Source organism: Ruditapes philippinarum, unplaced genomic scaffold (genome assembly GCF_026571515.1).
Source record: "Ruditapes philippinarum isolate M1 unplaced genomic scaffold, ASM2657151v2 ctg2716_1_1_1_1, whole genome shotgun sequence".
In the NCBI taxonomy this organism is placed as follows: domain Eukaryota; kingdom Metazoa; phylum Mollusca; class Bivalvia; order Venerida; family Veneridae; genus Ruditapes; species Ruditapes philippinarum.
Window position 1 is genome coordinate 95,704 of NW_026863181.1, and position 22,723 is coordinate 118,426.

Sequence of the window (22,723 nt, forward strand, 5' to 3'; positions counted from 1 at the left end):
GTACATGTATAATTAACAGTAGAGTTTTCAAAATTCATAAAGAGCAAATAAAAGTAAAAAGAGAGGACCAGGATGGCTATTATTGCTCATCTGACTAAAAAGTGTTAAGGACAAGAAACGCTATAAATGAAAAACATGTATAAGGTCAATATCTAGGTTAACTGATTTTACTAGTTCAATCAATATCAAAGATCAAATCTATGTTAGTGCACATGTACAAAAGTAAGTGGTTCTGAAAATCCAACTTGCAGGAATAGGTTGAACATACATAAATTCTATTAAAAAACGGGTACTAACTGAGGAAAGTAGATGCCACAGTCATCATATGTAACTTCCCCAGATTGTTTAGTACAATGTGTGCTAATTATGAAGCCATTGATACAGGTATAACTTAGGTTATATCCAATTTTCCAGGATAACTTTACCTTGTACAGACAGACGGATGGACAAACCGATGGTTCAATTACAACTGGTGCAAAAGAACTGAATTCTGCAAGTTTGTAACATTATGAGTTATGAGATATAAAAACCACATCAGTTTTTAAACAATTTTATTACAATATTTCATAACAATGTAAAGAAACAAGCTAAAGTACTTTTCATAATACATGTATATTAAACAGAATTGCATCAATCTTGACTATTTACTTGTAACCTACTTAACCATTTCTCTGCTTATTTTAAGTAATGGACTTCACCTGCCTCTAACTTAGCTCAGTCCATTTTTAGTGTAAGGGAATTCAAGTTTGCCATAGTCAATTTGCACAGGTGTGTATGTCGGCCTGGCTTAATACTTCTAGCCCATGTCTCTTATGGTGTGGTGCTTCAAGGATTTACAAGCAATATAAATGAGCTGTGTCATAACAAAACCCACATAATGGGTTTGCGACCAGCATGGATCCAGACCAGCCTGCGCATCTGCGTAGTCTGATCAGGATCCATGCTGTTCGCTATCAGTTTCTCTACTTGCTATAGGGTTTGTAAGCGAACAGCATGGATCCTGATCAGACTGCGCAGATGCGCAGGCTGGTCTGGATCCATGCTGGTCGCAAACCCATTATGTTGGTTTTGTCATGACGCGGCTCAAATGTATACATGAATATGTGAACATTGTCTCTAAGAAATTATTATTGCATGCATACCCATAAACAGTAAAGTTAAAGTATACCGTATGAAGTCACATAGGACCCATACATTTATTTATTGTTGCAAAATGTAAGGAATGCAAGTACTACATCGAACAAATTACAATTCACTTTTGCCCACCTGTTTTAAATAACGATTTTATTGTTCCTTTTAATGTGTCCTTGTGATATTAGGTTAAAGTTTCTTAATGTTAAAATAATTATGCATTTTATAAATATACCCAACCTCCATCAAAATGGTCCCCTTATACTAATTAATAATCAATTGATCTTTTATCTTACAGACAAATAGCAAAACTTGTAACAGAGCATAAAAGACCTGTGTAGCTATATATTAAAATAATTTTATTTGCCCTGATATATAGAAATGGTAAGCAATGAGAAATATCAGTTAATGTCAGATATTTTTTAGTATAAGTACATGCAAGTTTAAATATATGTTGTATGCACTAGCTATGCTGTCATACCACTGACCCTTATACTTTGTACCATTTAATGAATGTAAAAAAAACAATGTAAAACAAAGCTAATTTAAAACTATACACAATAAATTAGACATCATTTAAATATAATAATATTTATAAAATCCAAGTAGAAACACTCAAATCTCACAGGGTAGTACAAATATCCTCTGATAGTGATTACTAATAGACTTAAAAAAAAAAAAATTATGCTCATGTTAGCCATTGTAATTAAAGCCTTGGATTAGCTTACAAAGTTGAAAACAAGTAAACTGATATAATATATATTATAGCCATTTACGCAACTTAGTTTCTCACTTTTTGAATATAAAGTCTGATAGCTATGATTGCTCTGTCTACTATTTTATGTCATAATTCATACATGTACTTGGATCTCACGTAATGTAAACATTAATAATATAACAAAACAATATCCAAATAAGATCATGATCTCATTTACATACACTTATTTATCAATATACATTGTATTGTGAAACAATAAAATGTTAAACAAAAACAATATTATCTGAGCTAAGAGGTTCTTTAAAAAATTGTGGTTCAATGTTATTAAAAAAATGTTGCTTATAATTTAATATACATGTACATTGTACTCAGAAAAGTCTCTTTCTTGACATATACATGTAAGTGCAAGTGACCAAATCCCAACCAAGGAGTCAGGTTTAAAAGTGATCAAAACAATTCAGTAAATCAACAAATATAACTCATTCTGTACTTGTCTGATAGAGAATATCATACTCAATTGTAACAAAATGCATAATACATTAGCTGAAAGAATGTAAGAGTTGTCTCCCTTTCATTGAATTTTCTTCAAAAGTATGCTTCCTCTCTTCAAACAGTTATAGTAATGGGATGCTTGAAAATTGCTTAACACATGCTACTCAATTTTTACAGGACAATGAAAAGCTGCAACATTATAATGTAAGTATGCTCTTTACAAATCTTGTTAATAAACTTTCGAGCTGTCATAGTGCATCAAAACACTGATTCTGTAATGACAGAACCACAGACTTCGAGAACCAACTATACTGGCAAGACAGTGTCAATACTTCATTGTACTCAGTTTCTCCACATGAGTGCTTGCAATATCTAAAGTGAGTAACATTTAAATAGTTAAACTTCGCTGTTAGAACATAGGAAGGCAAACTTTCCCAGCAAACAGTTCTGAAATCACTGTGAAAAATATGGCAAGAATGAAGAGAACATATGATGATCCAACTTGTGTTTGATTAGGAAGTTTATATGGCTGTCCACCAATTTCTTCTATTGCAAATCCAACCGGGAATATCACAGCTGCCAGGCAGAACAATGTCACTGAAAAATATGATTCAAAGAAGTAAGTTACAAATAACTCTTTCTTGAAAAGGTTTACAACACAATACACTTTACATCTTTTTTAACATATCCCATTTAGTAATATTTATAAACAGTCATTTGGTTTTGTAAAAAATTGTTTAGTTGAGTTGAGTTTAGTTGAGTTTAAACATATATATTGCGAAACAAGCTCTTGCAACTTATAACAATTTAAATTAATCACTTACAAGTCCACTTCGTGGAACCAACCAGTACTGGTGTCATATAAAGAAACATCACCCAAGTAGGACTTGAACCCATGATCTTGAAATTGGGTTGAGAGGCAGACAATATGACCTTAACCATGAGGTCACACTCCACCTTTCAGTTATATATTTCAATAAGGACCAATCTGTATCCCTTTAGTCAGTATTTCAGTCAATAAGTTACACCCCACAAGCCTCCTAAACATTAATGTGTCTGCATATACATCAGTTATTGTGGCTTTTAGCCTTACTTTGGTTACAACTATGATAAGCAGAGTTACAGTTAGTTAACTTAAACAAGGCAGACACACGAGTGATTCCAAAAGACCTCAAAACTTTTCTACACAATCATGCTCAGATAGTATGTTTAAACTTACAGTGTGTTCTACTGTTCTACTTTCATTCAACAGTAACTAACCCATAATAGGCAATTACTGCCTAAATTTCTTAGTTTCTATATAATTCTGCATATATCAGATTGGGCTTGGACTGTATAGGATACATGGTGACAATTTTAAATAATCAGAAAATCCTTGAAGTTGTATATGTACCATTTGTTTCATTAAAATTATGTTTTAACACCAACCTTTCGGTTAAACCTTAGATAAATACATGCATATTGTTTGTTTTTTTTTTGCTTTTTTGCCAACACAATTTGTGTCATATTGCTCCGAAACAGGAAAGATAATTTTGGCTAAACCTTGGGTGTTACTGACTTTCAAAATGAATAAATTGAAAGGACTGTAAAAATATGTACATAATATACACTTATCAAGTAACTTACTAGCTGTAAAAGCAATCCATCTAGCATATTTAATTGCATTCCTCTTCCAGTGAGACAAGATCTGCAGTACACATGTCACAGTTAGACACATTATACCAAATGAAATGAGAACCAAAGTCAGCATCCATTCTAAAGATATCCGAGGAAATGTGCAAATCTCTGTACGACCATATATCACCTGACAGTGCTGAGTCAAACCAAGTCTCATGTGACCTGTAACAGATTAAGCATGTATGTTAATATTAAATAATAAGTATGTCAGTATAAATATCAAGAACTAGTCAATGTAAATTATAATTGTAGCTCACTCTTCCTGTTGGCACATGCATGTCATTGAGAGACCAAGGACATTGGCAAACTTCAGATCTTGCAGACCAGCCACCAAGGACCTTATTAGTCAAGTCAACCCAAATTTTCTTAATTAGACACATTTCATGTTAACATGAGTAATTTTGGTTAGTAATAAGTACAATGTTACTAGAGGCTCTTTGAACATATGTGTATATAATTATCGTATATATATAATTATATTAGTGATAAAAATCATTCGTAAAAAGTATTTGTTCTTATCATTTGCAAACGCATAAACCACAATTCAATTTACAATATTACAAAAACTACAAATTGGTTAACTCCCTAGTAAATAAAGATACTGAAGCCAAGATTTAGGAATGGCCTACAAAAAGTAGTGGTCGGGATGACAAGGAAAGGGTACTAAGGTGTGTGAGCCCTTCTAAAGACAGCACAGATTACTAGAAAGGTAGGCCCTTATCAGGACTACCTTACCTTCATTATTGTCATAAGTTAGTGTAAATTCTAGGCCTCATTGTACAGTGACCTACATGTACTTCAAACTTGAATGTAACTTTAATTCATCTCTTTGGCTAATACTCTGTGTACTACCTAAGTCAACCTTGTGCTTCGAAATTAACCCTTCCAGGGTTTTATATAATTACTCACGAATGGCAACCAACGTTTACATAATAAAAGCCCTGGTGCACAATTTGTTGGGCTAGGGTCTGCACTTGATAGCGCATGCTAATATTTTGTGCTGGGCCCTCAGTAAGCCTAGAACTCAGTCAATCAACAACTAATTATAACGATTCACAGCTGATATTTATGTAATCCGACAATATCAAACAAAAACATCATCCATGTCAGATTACTTTGACCGACAAAGAACACGAAGCTAACATCTACATATAAAACAATAACTGAAAATATAAGCACTAGGTCCTACCATTTACATCACTGACAATCCACTCTGGATGTGCCAGACTTGCTATGGCAAAAACATCAGCAACCAAGAAAAGAATCCCTGAAACCGCTGTCAGTTTGTCCATAGTTGCGTCTTCGATATAAAAATAGTGGAATCACAAATTTTACATGCTGTGTTATATTACTACTGCATTAATGTAAGTGAAACTGTTACTTTTCACCCAATATTTGATGATTCTCAAGAAAATTTCTGATTGTTTTGCTAATTGGTTTCCATTTTGGTATAAAGTAATTCACAGAATTTCTTCATATATTATGACGAAATAATTACTTTGATCTTGAAGGTTTGGCTCTAAATTCGTAAATCTTTCTTTATTTTAACCTTAATATTAATTCTAATACAATAAAAATGTAGATATACTTTATATTTGTCATATCATTTTAGTTTTAGTTCAAAATGTTAAGAAAGATTTTTTTCGTTCAATTAAATTATGCTATCACACTGGACACGGTTAACCCGGAAGTAAGAGGTCAAAATCTAGTTTGTTAACTTTCATTTTACAAATGTTAGTTCGTGGCATATTAAAATGGCACGCATACAAATTGCAAACATTATCAGTGAGCCTGCATTACAATTTTTGCTTACAAATGCAGAGGACAATCTAGATATGAAGCGTGGAGCATTAGCAAACGTGTTTACATATTCTAATTTGGTGCATGCCATAGCTGGAGCAGTGGTATATTTTATCAGTTATTTTATTTATAATATTTAGATGTAACATTGCATTTATTTATAGTAAATGATAAGCAAAATCACGTAGGCTTATGCGCTAATTAAATAGCAATTTTATTTCTACATGGATAACTAGTTAAATACTACAAGAGCATTAGTTTATAATTTAGTCCAAATAATTAGAGGTAAAAAAAGTAAGGGTAATATTTTATACTTATGATTGTGACATTTAACATTTTTTTCCCATGGAAAATGAATGTATCAGATTAATGATAAACATGAAATAGGTTACATATGGGTCTTATAATTAGGACTATTTTGATAACAAAATCCCAGGTGTATACATGTAGACTACGTACAGTACATATTTAAAAGCTTATATATATTAGATACATAGGAATGTTTAGTTTTAATAATATTTGCTTAATTCATCATGTAGTCTAAGTCATTCCTAGTCTTATACTAATTTGGTGTGTGTCATCCTTTTTAATGGACACAACAATTTAAGTAATATGTCTATGTCATTACAGCATATATATTTCTAAGAATTGCCTAATTAATTGATTTTAACCCGATAGAATTTGCAATATAGGCTTATTAAAGCTTAATTAATTCAGAGTGAACTGTTTGACCCATTTTACAGACATTTTTTTTCTAGTGTCATACCGTTCAAAAAAGACATTGCCAATCCAAAATTATCTTGATGTCTCTTTGACAAGTCTAATTAGTTGGACTTATAAGGCTATTAAAATATATTAGATTTTTTGAAATTAAACATTGGAAATCCAAAATTATCTGGATGTCTTTTGACAAGTCTAATTAGTTGGACTAGTAAGGCTAAAACATTAGATTTTTAGAATTAAAATTGTTAAAGGTTTTAGATCTGAAATGAATAATTTTGGACTACTCTCTATTGACTTTTAAAAACTGACTGTCTTGCACTGGCTGTTATTTTTAGAATATTATTATTAACCAGGAATTTCATGGATCTCAGTATCAGATTGTGCAGCTCTGGCCAGACTCACTCAGACAAACTGATGTCATCAATGGTCTGTAATTATTTATCATCGCTAACATTCAAAGGGCTTTATCCTAGCTGTTCAAAATCATACTTGGAACATATTTATATAAACATTAACTTTATCATGGAGATACATTTCTGTAACATAACTCATAACCTGTCTATTTCATCAACTTTTGATTCACTTTATACATTGTAACTCCTTTTTTATTTTAGGCTTTCTATGCATGTGTACATGGTAGGTTTACTAAACCTGAATAACTTGTGGGTTTTTTTTACATGATTAGCAACTAAAATACCTTTGTCAGTATAAATTAACTAAATTAAGTAGCTTACACTCCTAGACAACTTGTTGACTTTGCAATTCACATAACTTTATTTTGCATATTTCCTAAAATGTTTCTTTTGTTTCACTAATCTGGAAACTAAGTTATAATCATATGTTGACTGATTCAATTTTATCTTGTGATACATGATTTAGTTGCTTTCAGTTTTAAAAATTTAATCAAGTTTGCTAAACTGGTTATAAACTTGAATGAATGAAAGATTTTTAGAGACATTGAAAAGGAAGCTGAAGCACATAGAAGTATGACTTCCTTAAGTAACAAAAATCCGCAGTCACAGACTGGGAATTAATATTACAAAATCAAAACATTGTATGAAATGTACATTAATTTTGTCCCTGTAATACATTAGCATTAATTTTATGGATTTGTTATGCATAAAATGGTTTGAATTACAAGCTCATGAATAATAAATATGCTATTCCCATGGATACTACAAAAGTACATGTATATTTACATAGTAATAAGTTTTTTTAATTTTATTTTTGTATTGCAATATTGCAAAGCTGTTTTTAACTTAAATGATGTACAGTGTGAGGCAACGTAGAACACACTTAATTGTTTTTGTTAGTATAAAATGTACATCATTAAATCATGCGTGTAAGTTGATATCATTGTCAATAAACCACTTGTTCCTTTCTTTGTTGCAATGTAAAAATGCAATTTTTCCTAAAAGATTTACATTTAGGTTTAACTGAATATGACTGATATATTTTTTCTGGTATTTTCTTGTATTTTACATTCTACAATGTTTAATCATTTCATCACTATTGCAAATTTATAGTTATATTTATAATTGAATAGTCCCAAGGCCAATTAGACTATATGAAACTAATTACCTTAGTGGGTTTTTTGTGCATTTGACCATAGTTATGAAGATTTTTATCTTATACATGTACATTGTCTATCTAATAATTAAAATGTCATTAGGTGCTTTTCTTTTATCAATGACATTTTTTGTCCCTTTAACATTAGCCTTTTTTGTAACTCTTTAAAATTAGCCCTTGCTTCTGAACCATTTTTTTGCTTCTGTGGCTTTCTTGGAATTAGTACAGTAATAATGATTTAGTATTTTGTAAGGAAGTCAAAATACTTCTTTGTTAATATTTTAATACTTTTATGATAAATAATTTCACATTCAGCTCTGCTTTCTTTGGATGATAAGCATCTAACATGCTCTTAAACCATTATTTAAAGGTTATAACCATCATGTTTGCCCTTTCTGAAGGAGAAAAAAAAATGTTTCCAAGGCATAATGTGCCTTTAAAGGAATTTCAAATTTTACAAATGTTACCCATATACTGAATATTCAAGCAGTATTTTATTATTTAATTACATTATATCTGATAGCAAAAACGACTAGAATAGTATATTAAACATGATTTTTTTGTATTTAATGAAAACCACTCAGGTTTTTAGACATGACAAGGCTGAAAATATTTGTCCTAGATTTGTGTACCAGTTGATTCAGGTCTTATCCAATAACTTGTATGCGCATTTTTAGCTAATTCCCTCATCCTGTTTTTCAAGAATAATACTTTTTATTGTGAAAAATAACCCAATAATGAAAAGGGTTGCAAGGCTTTTCTCTCACATTCGGCTGATAATCACATATAAAATTGATTTTCAATTTAATTCTGAGTATATTTCTTTGTTTATCTTTGCAGGGTTTCAATTTAAAAAATAGATAAATACAGAATCCCTAAAGAAAGCCCAACACGACAAAATTGAAAATGTTGCAGGCTCGGTTTGATTGAGCCTGTTCATGGACGGTACTGGAAAGTGCAAGTTACCGTCCACGCCCCCTAGCACCGGCTTAAGCAGAATTCAACATTTAAACGTGGAATAGTAAAATTTTGAATTTAGAAACATCCGCAGATGTGTTCATACGGCGGTTATCATGGAACCTTCAATGTGACACTTCCGTGCCATTCCATGAAAAGCGGCGTATGGTCCCCAAGTAATAAAAAGCGTGTGCCCTAAACGAGAAAACAATGGGCGGAACTAAATAAAATGGAATTTTGAAAGGGGATCAGAGGTTATGAAGCCTGCGTATCACAGATAAGACGTCAAAAGACAAATTTAAAAAGCAGGCAACATATCCTAAGGGTGATTCAACATTATTCAAGTGGGAATATTGGAACCACCCAACTAGACAATGCCGAAAAGTTGAAACTAAAATTACCACAAGCACAACAATAATGTCGTGCTGAACGATCTTCAAGGATCGAAAATATAACATCATTGATTAAATGTACGGGGAGACTTTTTACAGCCGCCACACGGCACAAATAACACGGATGTGATCATAAAATAGATAAATACAGAATCCCTAAAGAAAGCCCAACACGACAAAATTGAAAATGTTGCAGGCTCGGTTTGATTGAGCCTGTTCATGGACGGTACTGGAAAGTGCAAGTTACCGTCCACGCCCCCTGAGTATATTTCTTTTTTTATCTTTGCAGGGTTTTCAATTTTTAGGGCTTCATTTGATATTTGTAATATTTTCAAAATTTATTTTTTATGCCTTTACACCTCAGTGGAGCTCCTTTAAGTAACATAAAAAGCCTTTTTTGTTATCAATTTACAAATTGCTTCTTTCAGGGAAGTGTAGTTGGCCTGACAGTGTTTTTCCCTCTTGATACAGCAAGAACAAGACTTCAAGGTAATATAGAATAGTTATATCTCTGTAATGTTGATTTTCATTTACAACTTGTGATGTTCATATAATCTTTATACATGGCAGCCAGCTGAAAATTCATGAATAAATTTCCATTTTATTCAAAACAGCAATTGTACAGTTGTTATAAAGCTTTTGACATGTCAGTCATGTAGCTGTGTAAAAATTGTTATTTAACCTAACATTGTGCAATATATAGAATTAAATTAAACATGTATATAATTATCCTCGATGACCCATGCATAATTGCTACGTATACAGTTCAGCGGAATCTGTTCCCTTGGGTTCTAACAATGGTATAATAGACTGAAAACAATAAGGGACATATCATGTGATAAAATCTTTTATTGTTTGTTTTATAGTTGATGAGAAAAGGAAAGCAGAATATTCATTTGCTGTTATATTAGATATAATAAAGCAAGAAGGATTGTAAGTACGATGTATTTTATAAAACTGAATTAAACACCATAAATTATGAATTGTTAGATTGCTGATCAATATTAGACATGTATATGGTGATTACCGGTATATAACAAAAAGGTTAGATATGCTATAATGCAGTTTAAATAAATATTTGTTTCTATGTATATGAGACAGAGAGTTTGGTAAAGAAAACTATTAATATGCACCTTTGGGTTTGCTTGTGGATTTATTCAGTATTTGTAAAGTTCATGCCCTTTACTTAGTAAAAGATTTTTAGATTTCAACTTTTGGCACATGTAGCCCAATTTTATTTGACCTAGAGTCATAAAATTGACAAAACAGAGGAGTTTGGGGGCACCCATGTCCTTTGGACATATTTCTAGTTGTATGCTTAAGGTGACATCATTTCATTGTTATGAATGAAGTTGTTAATTCATAGGCTTAGTTACTGTAAGAAAACAGTGCTGAATGAAAATATTAGTTTTGCATAATTTCTTTTTCTGAAATATTATTTATATGAAAGATACAAGAAGAAGAATCAAACACTGGCTGTCATTACAGACTTTTGGGTACTATTTGTGCTGAAACTTGACAGAGCCTCATTACTATTGTTAACATATATCCTTAAGCCAGATATTCTAGTGTATACCAGCAACTAGTGTTAGATTCTTATAATATTCATTCCCTTAAGGCAGTGCAAGACTTTTAGTATCTATATAGCATTGATTTAAAAGAATGACATTGTAAAGTTACATTATATGCCAAGTTAACCATATAGGTGATAGATAACCAGCATATTGATACTTCAGTACTTTGATTTATGTTAATTTCAGCTTTTCCTTGTATAGAGGTCTAATACCAGTGATTTCATCCCTCTGTTGCTCAAACTTTGTTTACTTCTACACTTACAACTGTATGAAAACTGTCTTCATTGGAGAAGGTGTCAAACCAGACCCATTTAAAGACCTTACTTTTGCATTTGTGTCAGGTAAGAAAAAAAATCATGAAAAGTTATTGTTTGTATCAATTATAAATATTTTTTTATTTAAGAATACAAATGTATTTGAGTTATTTATTTCTTACTGTAAATTAAATTCTCCTCATAGCTGTGGATTAAAACCATTTCTAAACTATTCTTTTATATATGAAGCACATTTCTGTCAGGTCAGTGGTTCTATCTAGTTATTGTCGGTTGTTTTGAAATAATACACATAGGAGCACCTTGAGTCGACCTTAAACGGGAAAGCTGGAGTGTAACAATATGATCTTAAATGGGCTGATTAAAAAACAAACAAATGGTGACATACAAGCAAGACATTGGATAGTTTACCAACTAAAAGTTTATCTTTTTAGCTCACCTGAGCATGCTCAGGGTGAGCTTTTAGGATCGATGATTGTCCGTCGTCCGTCCGTCGTCCGTCCGTTCACATTTTGTTGTTAACACTCTAGCGGTCGCATTTTTGCCTCAATCATCATCAAACTTGGTCAGGATGCTTATCTAGTTGATAGCTTGGATGAGTTCGAACATGGGTCATCTCGGATGAAAAACTAGGTAACAAGAGCTAAAAATAGAAAAACCTTGTTAACACTCTAGCGGTCACATTTTTGCATCAATCATCATCAAACTTTACAGGGTGCTTGTCTAGGTGATAGCTCGGATGAGTTTGAACATGGGTCATCTCGGATGAAAAACTAGGTCACTGGAGCTAAAAATAGAAAAACCTTGTTAACACTCCAGCGGTCACATTTTTGCCTCAATCATCATCAAACTTTACAGGATGCTTATCTAGGTGATAGCTCGGATGAGTTCGAACATGGGTCATCTCGGATGAAAAACTAGGTCACTGGAGCTAAAAATAGAAATAATAATAATAATAATAATAATAAAGACTTTATTTAAAGAGGCAACATAGTTGGGCATGCCCAGTCTTCCCTATGAGCCTCTATCAAATATACAATGTACATAATATAAACATTTACAAACAAAAGGTATGATAAACAACAACATAATTACAAATACAATATAGTTAAGAAACATGTAAAATGAAAATCTAGGGAAAAAACATTATATAAGAATATAATAATTGCAATTCAGATATACATTTATCATTTTATAATACAACTTGATGTGTTTTATTCCCACCAGAGAACCACCATTTAAGATAATTATTTTTGAACGATTGTAAATTTGTGGAGTTTCTGATATCTAAGGGAAGAGAATTCCAAAGTTTTGACCCTGAGTATGATAAAGATTTTCTGCAGAACTCAAGTCTAGGTTTTGGGATTTGAAGTTGTTTTTGTTGATATGATCTTAAATGTGTATTTTCAGTGTAAGTAAAAAGATTTTGCATATAATCAGGGAGAAGATTGTTAAGGGACTTGTACACTAAAATAGCTTTTTTATAATTTACTCTTTCAGAAAATTTCATCCAATTTAATTCAGAAAATAAATCATCAGTGGGTGCATCAAAATCTTTGTCCAATATTATTCGTGCTGCCCGTTTTTGAAATTTATACAGGTCATTTAAGAGTTCTTTACTGCAATTTCCCCAAATAGTGCAACAATAGTCTAAGTGGGGAAGAATGTATGCATTAAAGAAAATTTTCCTTACATGAACATTTAGAAATTGTTTTATTCTCAAAAGAAGGTATAGTAATGAATTGCATTTATTCAGTGTCATTTTGACTTGTGTTTTCCAGTTCAGTGTATGATCAACATGGACACCTAAAAGTTTTTCTGTTTCTGAAATTTGTAAGCTTTCATCTTGAAGAGTGATCTGGAAATCACTAGTATTACTGATAGTATTATAGATATTATTTGAAGGTGAAATAAACATAGCTTTAGTTTTATTAGCATTTGGAATCATTGAATTCCTGTTGCACCACTTTTGTATGGAATTTAGGTCAGACTGAAGTTTTGTACAAATTGAACTGATACTGTGTCCAAATGAGGTAATTGTAGTGTCATCAGCAAACATGTCTGATGTAGAATGTGATAAATGCAAAGGTAAGTCATTAATGTAGATAATGAAAAGGAGAGGACCTAAAACTGAACCTTGAGGCACACCAGATTTTATATCCTGAGCTTCAGAATATTTTCCAGACACGCATACTTGTTGTGTGCGATCACTTAGGTATGACCTAAACCATGAAATTGAATTTCCATGTATGTTATACATTTGTAGTTTTTTCAATAATAGGTTATGATTGATCAAATCAAATGCTTTTGTTAGGTCCAGAAATATAGTCCCTATAAGTTTTTCTTCATTTATTGCTCTGATCCAGCTGTCAATAATTGAAGTAAGAGCAGTTTCGCATGAATAATTTGTGCGAAAGCCAGACTGATTTGGCTGAAAAAGAGAGTTAGTTTCAAGAAATAATTTAAGATGATTGCTAACATGTCTTTCTAAAACTTTCGATAGAACTGGTAGTATTGATATAGGCCTGTAGTTACCTTTTTCATTTTTGTTGCCCTTTTTATGTATAGGTGTTACTTTTGCTTGTTTAAAGGCAGAAGGAAATAAGCCACTTGATAGACTGAGATTGAATATTTTCTCCAAAGGCTTGGATATGATTTTAGAACTTATTTTAAGAAATTTGGCTCCTATACCATCTAGACCTGTTGACTTTCTGACATCAAGATCTTGTAGTTCTTTGTTTATAAATTGACTTGTAATTTCAGGTATCTTGAAAGGGCATTTATCATTTGAATGCATTTCAATAAACTCATGCAATCTTATTTCATCTTCTTGTGATAAGGTTGAGCAATTTTGTGGAGCAGATTTGAAGATATCAATGAAGTAATCATTAAATACCTCAGCAGTTTCTAATGGGTCTGTGATTTGATTTCCATCTTCATCTTGAATATAATTAGTCTGGTGATTTGTAGATTTGCTTGATAATTGTTTAAGATTTTTCCACATTTCTTTTGCATTGTGTTTGTTGTTATTAATAGTTTCAGAGTAGTAATTTTTCTTGGAATTTGAGATTAGATTTTTCACTTTGTTTCTCCAATATTTATATTCATCATTGTTATTTGATTTCTTAGCTTTATCCCTTTGTTTAGTGGCATGAAGAATATCAGGGTTGTACCAGTCTGGGAGATGTGTGTGTTTTACACGTTTTCGTTTGAGAGGGGCTTGTGAATTTAAAACCTCATTAAATAAAGAGTTGAAGAAATCCAAAGCATCGTTTGGATCTTCAAATATCTCTATCACTGACCAAGGCTGCTGTTCAAGAGATTCCACAAAATCTGTTTCATTAAATTGTTTAACATTTCGATACTGTATTATCTGATGTAAAGGGTCTTTGGTAACTGTATTTGATATTTTGCGTGTGAAACAGATTGGGAAATGATCACTAATGGACAATTGAGGGATGGATATTTCAGAAATATTGTGAGAAAAATTTGTATAGAGATGATCTATAATGGTTTTAGATGTTTGAGTTACTCTGGTGGGTTTTTCAACAAGTTGATTTAAATTGAAACTGTTAGTAATATTATTCCAGCATGTGTTATTAGTAGATCGAGTAAGTGGGTCATAATTATAGTTAAAATCTCCAGTCAAAATGATTTCCTTGTTTTCAATATAAATTTTTTCTAGAATTTGTTCTAAATCCATATTCCAATTTGCATGTGATGATGGTGGCCTATAAATATATCCAAAAATAACCTTGTTAACACTCCAGCAGTCACATTTTTGCCTCAATCATCATCAAACTTGGTCAGGATGCTTATCTAGTTGATAGCTAGGATGAGTTCGAACATGGGTCATATCGGATTAAAAACTAGGTCACAAGAGCTAAAAATAGAAAAACCTTATTAACACTCTAGAGGTCACAATTTTGCCTCAATCATCATCAAACTTGGTCAGGATGTTTGTCTAGGTGATAGCTTGGATGAGTTTGAACATGGGTCATCTTGGATGAAAAAGTAGGTCACCGGAGCTAAAAATAGAAAAACCTTGTTAACACTCTAGCGGTCACATTTTGGCATCAATCATCATCAAACTTTGTCAGGAAGCTTGTCTAGGTGATAGCTCGGATGAGTTCGAACATGGGTCATCTCGGATGAAAAAGTAGGTCACTGGAGCTAAAAATAGAAAAACCTTGTTAACACTCTAGCGGTCACATTTTTGCATCAATCATCATCAAACTTGGTCAAGATGCTTGTCTAGGTGATAGCTTGGATGAGTTCGAACATGGGTAATCCTGGATGAAAAAATAGGTCACCTGAGCTAAAAATAGAAAAACCTTGTTAACACTCTAGAGGTCACATTTTTGCCTCAATCATCATCAAACTTGGTCAGGATGCTTGCCTAGGTGATAGCTCGGATAAGTTCGAACATGGGTCATCTCGGATGAAAAAGTAGGTCACCGGAGCTAAAAATAGAAAAACTTTGTTAACATACTAGCGGTCACATTTTTGCCTCAATCATCATCAAACTTGGTCAGGATGCTTGTCTAGGTGATAGCTTGCATGAGTTCGAACATGGGTCATATCAGATGAAAAAAGTAGGTCACCGGAGCTAAAAATAGAAAAACCTTGTTAACACTCCAGCGGTCACATTTTTGCCTCAATCATCATCAAACTTGGTCTGGATGCTTGTCTAGGTGATAGCTCGGATGAGTTCGAACATGGGTCATCTCGGATGAAAAACTAGGTCACTGGAGCTAAAAATAGAAAAACCTTGTTAACACTCCAGCGGTCACATTTTTGCCTCAATCATCATCAAACTTGGTCAGGATGCTTATCTAGTTGATAGATAGGATGAGTTCGAACATGGGTCATCTCGGATGAAAAACAAGGTCACGAGCTAAAAATAGAAAAACCTTGTTAACACTCTAGAGGTCACAATTTTGCCTCAATCATCATCAAACTTGGTCAGGATGTTTGTCTAGGTGATAGCTTGGATGAGTTCGAACATGGGTCATCTCGGATGAAAAAGTAGGTCACCGGAGCTAAAAAATAGAAAAACCTTGTTAACACTCTAGCGGTCACATTTGCATCAATCATCATCAAACTTTGGTCAGGAAGCTTGTCTAGGTGATAGCTCGGATGAGTTCGAACATGGGTCATCTTGGATGAAAAAGTAGGTCACAGGAGCTAAAAATAGAAAAACCTTGTTAACACTCTAGTGGTCACTTTTTACATCAAATCATCATGTAAATTGGTCAAGAATTTTGTCTTGATGATTTCTTGGGTCAAGTTCGAACATGGGTAATCCTGGATGAAAAACTAGGTCACCTGAGCCTAAAAATAGAAAAACCTTGTTAACACTCTAGTGGTCACATTTTTGCCTCAATCATCATCAAACTTGGTCAGGATGCTTGTCTAGTGATTGCTCGGATGAGTTCGAAATCGCATGTGAAAATTAGGTCACCGGAGCTAAAAATAGAAAAAATCTTGTTAACACTCTAGTTGCTACTGTTTTTGATCCAAGTATCCTGGAAATTTGGTCTGAAAGTTTGTTTTGATGATTTCTAGGTCAAGTTTGAATATGGGTCACCTGGGTAAAAAACTAGGTCACACTGCTCAAATATGGATAATCCTTGTTAACACTGTAGTGGTCACATTTTTGACTCACCTGTCATGAGACTTGGTCAGAATGCTTGTGTAGGTAATTGTTTGGATGAGTTTGATGTGTCAGGTGAGCGATCTAGGGCCATCATGGCCCTCTTGTTTGCATTAACAGACTTTTTATTTTCATTGATATCATTAATATGATTAACAATTGAATGTTGTTTCAGGTGTTGTTAACGTACTGGTAACTACACCACTGTGGGTTGTGAACACTCGTCTCAAGCTCCAAGGAATCAAATTTGAGACAGATGAATACAGGGGAGATAAACAAGTCAGATATAGTGGTATACTAGGTATGTACAGGAAGCAGAGACAATGAAATTTAATTAAAGTTATGTACAAGGAGGTGCATAAAAGGGAGACAATGAAAGACTGCACAGGCTTACAGTACAGAGAGGAATATCCAGCATGAGGGTGACTGTCTAATGTGGTAACATTTGATTAGGCCCTACAAAGTTACAGTTCAAGTTGCACAAGATCTCAATATTTTTTCTCTACTGGCAGCTAGTGATTGATTCTTTTTCTTTCATATTATGTTTCAATTATAATTTGTAAAGAAATTAAGAAAACTAATCTTTAGTACTCTATTTTCATGGAAACGATTGATTTTGCAAATGACAGAATGACACAACTCATTCATAACAGTTGAAGAATGACATTATTATCCAGCACTGATGTAAAGAAGTAGTCATATATGATTATACAGGAGAGAAAAGCTTGTCAGATAAACTCCTAAAATGTTGTATTAAATATGTTCTTTAAGGGGAAGGAGGGATTTCAGATATTACATCATACTTAAAAAGGGGAGATAATCAAGTCGGATATTTATATTTACATGTATGTTTTCTTTTACTAACAAGTCAGTGTGTATTGCTACAAAATGACAACTTGTGTACTAAGATGCTATGAATAATCAATTTATAAATAATTGTTTTATTTTGTCAATTTGTTTAGACTGTTTGTTAAAGATAGTGAAGACTGAAGGTATATTGAGTCTCTGGGCTGGTGTCAAACCTTCAGTGATACTTGCCAGTAATCCAGCCATTCAGTTCATGGTGTACGAAACAATCAAACGTTACTTCCAGAAAACTCTACATCAAACTGTAAGTCACAGTGTGTCTTTAATGTATTTGTATGATTTTAATCTTTTTGTAGTTACCAAATGGTCAAAGTTGCTGATTTACAATTATTTGTCCCATACCTATATTTGTCATATTCTGTTAGGAATGTTGAATTCTTTTAAATATGTAAAAACAATCGAATATATAGAGGGTTAACAGTTCTGCTTCAGTACCAATTTGAACACAAAGGGACACTTCTGGTTGGTCACCGTTAGTAAAGATTGATCTTTATGTGATGCGGCTTTAACCCGAGCATGCAATTTATGTAACTGAAATAGTAGAAATAATATTGTGAAGGTTATACTGTTTGTTTTATTTATTTGAAATTAAAGAAATTTATTTGCAAGAAAAAACTGTAACTGATGTGTTGGTCATATGAATTTTCTTAACTGACTCACAGGAAATGTTTTTGAATTGATTTTATTTGATTTGATTTTTATATGGACACGATACAAATAAATAGGATAGTGTTAATGTGTATTAATGATTAATATGTTTAATGTTTTCAGGAGTTGAGTGGATTTCTATATTTTATAATTGGTGCCATTGCAAAGACTGTTGCGACAATAATCACATACCCCTTGCAGATACTACAATCTAGACAGAGGGTGAGTAAATATTGTTGCTATAGCAACTACATTATGAACATGATGCGTGTCATAACTGTCCAACATTGATTTAACCATTAAACTCCTGGTGGAATCTGATTTTACACATGGGACCAGTGCAGACCAATTTGGGCTGTCTTGTCATGGTCTGCTTTGTTCACTATTTAGGAAATACTTATTTTGAAATTTTCTCAAAATATGATGAATGATGGTAGGATTTTTATTTAGATTGAAAGATGGGCAAGTCCATCTGATATGTTTAGTGTGGTGAGAGGTAAAATAGCATGTCAGCAGATTGTTTGTTCTTGATATTTTTAGTTATTAAATGGTTTTTGACATTTATTTCCAGCCCTTTGGCCATAATCATAATTAAATTACTATTTTAAAATGAGTGACCACAATTATCTTGGTAGAAAATCAAATAAATTATTTTGCAACTTTGCTAGGAGCAACAAAAAAATAGAATTGCATGCATTGTTAAAACCATATTTATATATTTTCAAGGTCATAGGATGTTCTGTGGCCATATTCTATGTACATTACATAAACTTAAATACAAAAATCAGGGTCAGTCAAAAATAACAAATCATTTCCTTGTAACTTGTTATAATTGTATAAACAAGTCTCTCATAGTCCTTTTAAGTAATCTCCCTTTGATTGTATGAGACAAATGATGTTATCCTGAACTTGGCAAATTGTGGGTTCATAGCTAAAAACAAACTTTTAGTGTTAAAGCTTCACTGTGCACTAATGGTGCACTACTTGCCACAACAGATTAGTTAACCGGTTGCACATATTTTCGAACCTGTAAAGTTTGTTTGTACCTACAATGTACATATAAGTTGGGGAAACCCAAATATTCTTAATTCCGGAGTTAGTCTATTCTAAAGCAAAGATTTTATGAGGCACACTCTTGTTCATTTATACAGTATTTGATGATCATGTAATGATATCATGTCCTGCTATATATCTATGTATAGGCTGGGTACAACAAAGAGAGCCAAAGGAAGAGTATGCGGGAAGCTTTCAAGGATATCTTAAGGTATATTTTGATACCAATGTTGTGTTTGATAAAAATATCTTTGCCCAGTGGCAACTGCTTCTACCTAGCCCTTGTGGTTGAGGGGTTGCCGTCAATCGTTTAGGCATAAGAATTGCAGCTACTGTTGATCACTTCGTGATCGTAAGGGGTAACCAAATGGGTTCAATATAGTGGAGTTTCTTTATCTCTAAGCTCAAGTTGATGAGGTGGTTTTGATCTCTGGTTTTGCTTAGGATGTTGTAACACCTGAGGTTAGCCAAAATCATCTTTCCTGTTTTGGTGCCATATGACTTATACTCATGGGTTCAAGTTTTCAGGCATGTGCCTGAAGTTCAGGTTTTGAAAGCACTCTTTTTTTTCTAGAAAAATGTAAAAACATTTAAAATATTTATAAATTCAGAGTTTTCAGGATTTTCGACATTTTGAACTTGCACCCATGATACTGTGTTGGTGTGCTGTAAAACCAAACAAACAAACTGCTTCTACCCATAGGATCAGTGCAGACCAAAATCAGCAGGCACTTCCATGCCATCTGATCATAGTTTGCTCTGTTTGCTATTCAGTGTGTACATATTTTGCTATTTTCCCTTAAAATATGATTGGTTAGTCTGGACTGAAAGATGTACAAGTCCATTTCAGAAATTTAGCTTGGTTATGGTAAATAGAATTTTGCTGCACCTCAGACAGGTCTTGTTTGAAGCAGTCTGCATGATAGTTTGCGGCGATATTACATGTCCGTATTTAATTGGGCCATCTTAAGAGATTGGTATGGTTTTAAGAGAATAATTTTGTGCAGCATATGGAGGGAATTATGCACATTAATTTTATGCTAAGCTTCCCAGAGGCCATCAAAAAACAGCAGCATAAATTAATGCACAAAACTAATATAAACCTTGATATTAAGATTGGCCCAATCTGACTAAAGCATTAGCAAACTTAAGCTTATGTTTTACATAGCACAGCATTATTAAGAAGTGTATTTTAATCAGATTGGGATAGGCCTAACCATCTCAACATCAATAAAGTCATGAATATGGGCCTTTATAATAGCATCTTAGTGTGAGAATTTAAACTTATTAGTACATTAGTACACAGCATGCATCATTCAATTTTTGTCAATAAAATGCATAACTAGTCTAGAAAAGAATGTAGAAATATTCATTGAATTTACTTTTTTAATTGTAACAACAACAAAATGTTACCATTGTTACCCAGAAGATAAAATGATGAAGTAAATGCATCAAATTTCTTCTTAAATCTTTATACTGACAAAATTATGTCACTGTTTCATGCCCATTACAAAAATAAGGCCCAGAGAAAATCTATAGATTATTACAGTAAATACATAAATACACCCACTAGTTAACTGTTTGTATGCCCTACAACTTAGTGGGTAGGGAGTGAACATAGATTTGCCATTGTCCATCTGTCCAACTGTCACACTATCTTTCTGTAGACTGATACAATATCCTTGTCCTGTAGACACATTTTTATGCCTTCAAAGGGAGGCATAATATAATGGCACCGTCTGTCTGTCCGTCCCCATTTCATTTGTGTCCGGACTGTAATTTTGTCATACATTAAGGGATTTTGAAATAACCTGTGCACAAATGTCTTCCACATCAAGACGATGTGTTGCGTCCAAGAACCACGTCCCTACCTCAAAGGTCAAGGTAACACTATCATTTTGAAGTTTCAAATTATCGCAATTAGAGTAAGTAGGTACACACATTGGTGTCCGGACTGTAACTTTGTCATGCATTGAATGATTTAAAAATAACTAGGCATAAATGTCTACCACATCAAGACAATTGTCGCCTCCAAGAATTACATCTCTACCTCAAAGGTCAAGGTCACACTAACATTTTGAAGTTTCACATTATCACAATTAGAATAAATAGGTACACACAATCATATATAGGCTGTAACTTTGCCATGCATGTCCGTTTGTCCATGTGTCCCCACTTACACCACAATCATGTCCAGACTGTAACTTTGTCATGCATTGAGGGATTTTGAAATAATTTGGCACAAATATCTATCTCGTAACAACAGTTTGTCGCATTCAGGAACCACATCCCTTCTTCAGAGGACAAGGTCACACTTATATTATGAAGGTTCATACTATCACTATTAGAGATTACAGGAACAATAATACAAAGAACAATATTCGGCAATTAGCTACTTTCATTCTCTTTTCTTTTCATAAAACCTGCATGCTTAAGAAACCTTTTCGGGGGCATTCGTCACTTGGGTGACAGCTCTTGTTAATTATCTATAAGTTTGTTAAGTATAAATTTGTATAGAATTTACTATACACCGTAATACCTAATACTGACTAGTTAGATTTTAAATTACAGACAATACGGGTTCGCGGGCTTGTACAAAGGATTAGAAGCTAAATTACTACAGACAGTGCTCACGGCAGCTCTCATGTTTCTGGTATATGAGAAGATCGCATTCGCAACCTTTAGACTCATGGGGCAGGAGTATTCCAAGACGTCCTAGTGCTTGGTTGTGACCTATGAATTACATTCCAACCTGGTATGTATTTTGTGTCACCTCTACGGAGTAGTGGTGACATATAGGGATCACTTCTCTGACTACTGTCTGTCTGATCGTCTGTCCATCCGTCCGTCACAAAACTTGTCCAGACTACTCCTCAGAAACTACTGGTGCAATTTCTTTCAAACTTTACAGGAATGATGAGTCTAGTTGTGCATATTGTCGGCATTTTCTGGTTCAATGATTTTTGTCAAGAGTTATGGCCCTTTAATGATTTTTTTATGCCCCCGGCAAATAGTGATTGAACCGTCCGTCCGTCTGTCCGTCCATCCGTCTGTCCGTATGACGTTAACCTAGAACGGCAAGTTGGATTTTTCTTAAGTTCTACATGTACCAATGGCTTCTAAGTTTACACACTTACTAATCAATACAAAGTACATGATCTGGGCAAGTTACATAACTCTGGCTTTCATATTTA

The 22,723-nt window shown here is 33.2% G+C and overlaps 2 protein-coding genes across 2 annotated transcripts in view; one reads left to right on the forward strand and one right to left on the reverse strand.

The window, feature by feature from the left end:
- Positions 1-534: 534 nt before the first annotated feature.
- On the reverse strand, positions 535-5,469 carry LOC132721396 (uncharacterized protein C16orf52 homolog A-like). Its single transcript, XM_060705695.1, has 3 exons — positions 5,208-5,469; positions 3,968-4,180; positions 535-2,938 (listed from the first exon to the last, which is right to left on the reverse strand). The coding sequence occupies exons 1-3, from the start codon at positions 5,308-5,310 to the stop codon at positions 2,751-2,753; spliced, it is 504 nt and encodes a 167-aa protein (XP_060561678.1). The 5' UTR covers positions 5,311-5,469; the 3' UTR covers positions 535-2,750.
- Positions 5,470-5,690: 221 nt separating this feature from the next.
- LOC132721397 (peroxisomal membrane protein PMP34-like) overlaps positions 5,691-22,723 on the forward strand; it is a 31,522-nt gene continuing 14,489 nt past the window's right edge. The window contains exons 1-9 of the mRNA XM_060705696.1: positions 5,691-5,922; positions 9,888-9,948; positions 10,326-10,392; positions 11,220-11,374; positions 17,137-17,262; positions 17,924-18,072; positions 18,600-18,698; positions 19,679-19,740; positions 22,101-22,284. Coding sequence (XP_060561679.1) covers positions 5,773-5,922; positions 9,888-9,948; positions 10,326-10,392; positions 11,220-11,374; positions 17,137-17,262; positions 17,924-18,072; positions 18,600-18,698; positions 19,679-19,740; positions 22,101-22,248 — 1,017 coding nt within the window. The 5' untranslated portion in view covers positions 5,691-5,772 and the 3' untranslated portion in view covers positions 22,249-22,284. The remainder of the gene's footprint in view (positions 5,923-9,887; positions 9,949-10,325; positions 10,393-11,219; positions 11,375-17,136; positions 17,263-17,923; positions 18,073-18,599; positions 18,699-19,678; positions 19,741-22,100; positions 22,285-22,723) is intronic.

Excerpts from the sequence above, each read along its gene's own strand:
- LOC132721396 (XM_060705695.1), bottom strand. The coding sequence starts at position 5,310 with ATGGACAAACTGACAGCGGTTTCAGGGATTCTTTTCTTGGTTGCTGAT. Across the intron at positions 4,181-5,207 it reads GATTGTCAGTGATGTAAATG|GTCACATGAGACTTGGTTTG; the intron begins GTAGGACCTAGT and ends AATCTGTTACAG. Across the intron at positions 2,939-3,967 it reads ATGGATTGCTTTTACAGCTA|TGACATTGTTCTGCCTGGCA; the intron begins GTAAGTTACTTG and ends CATATTTTTCAG.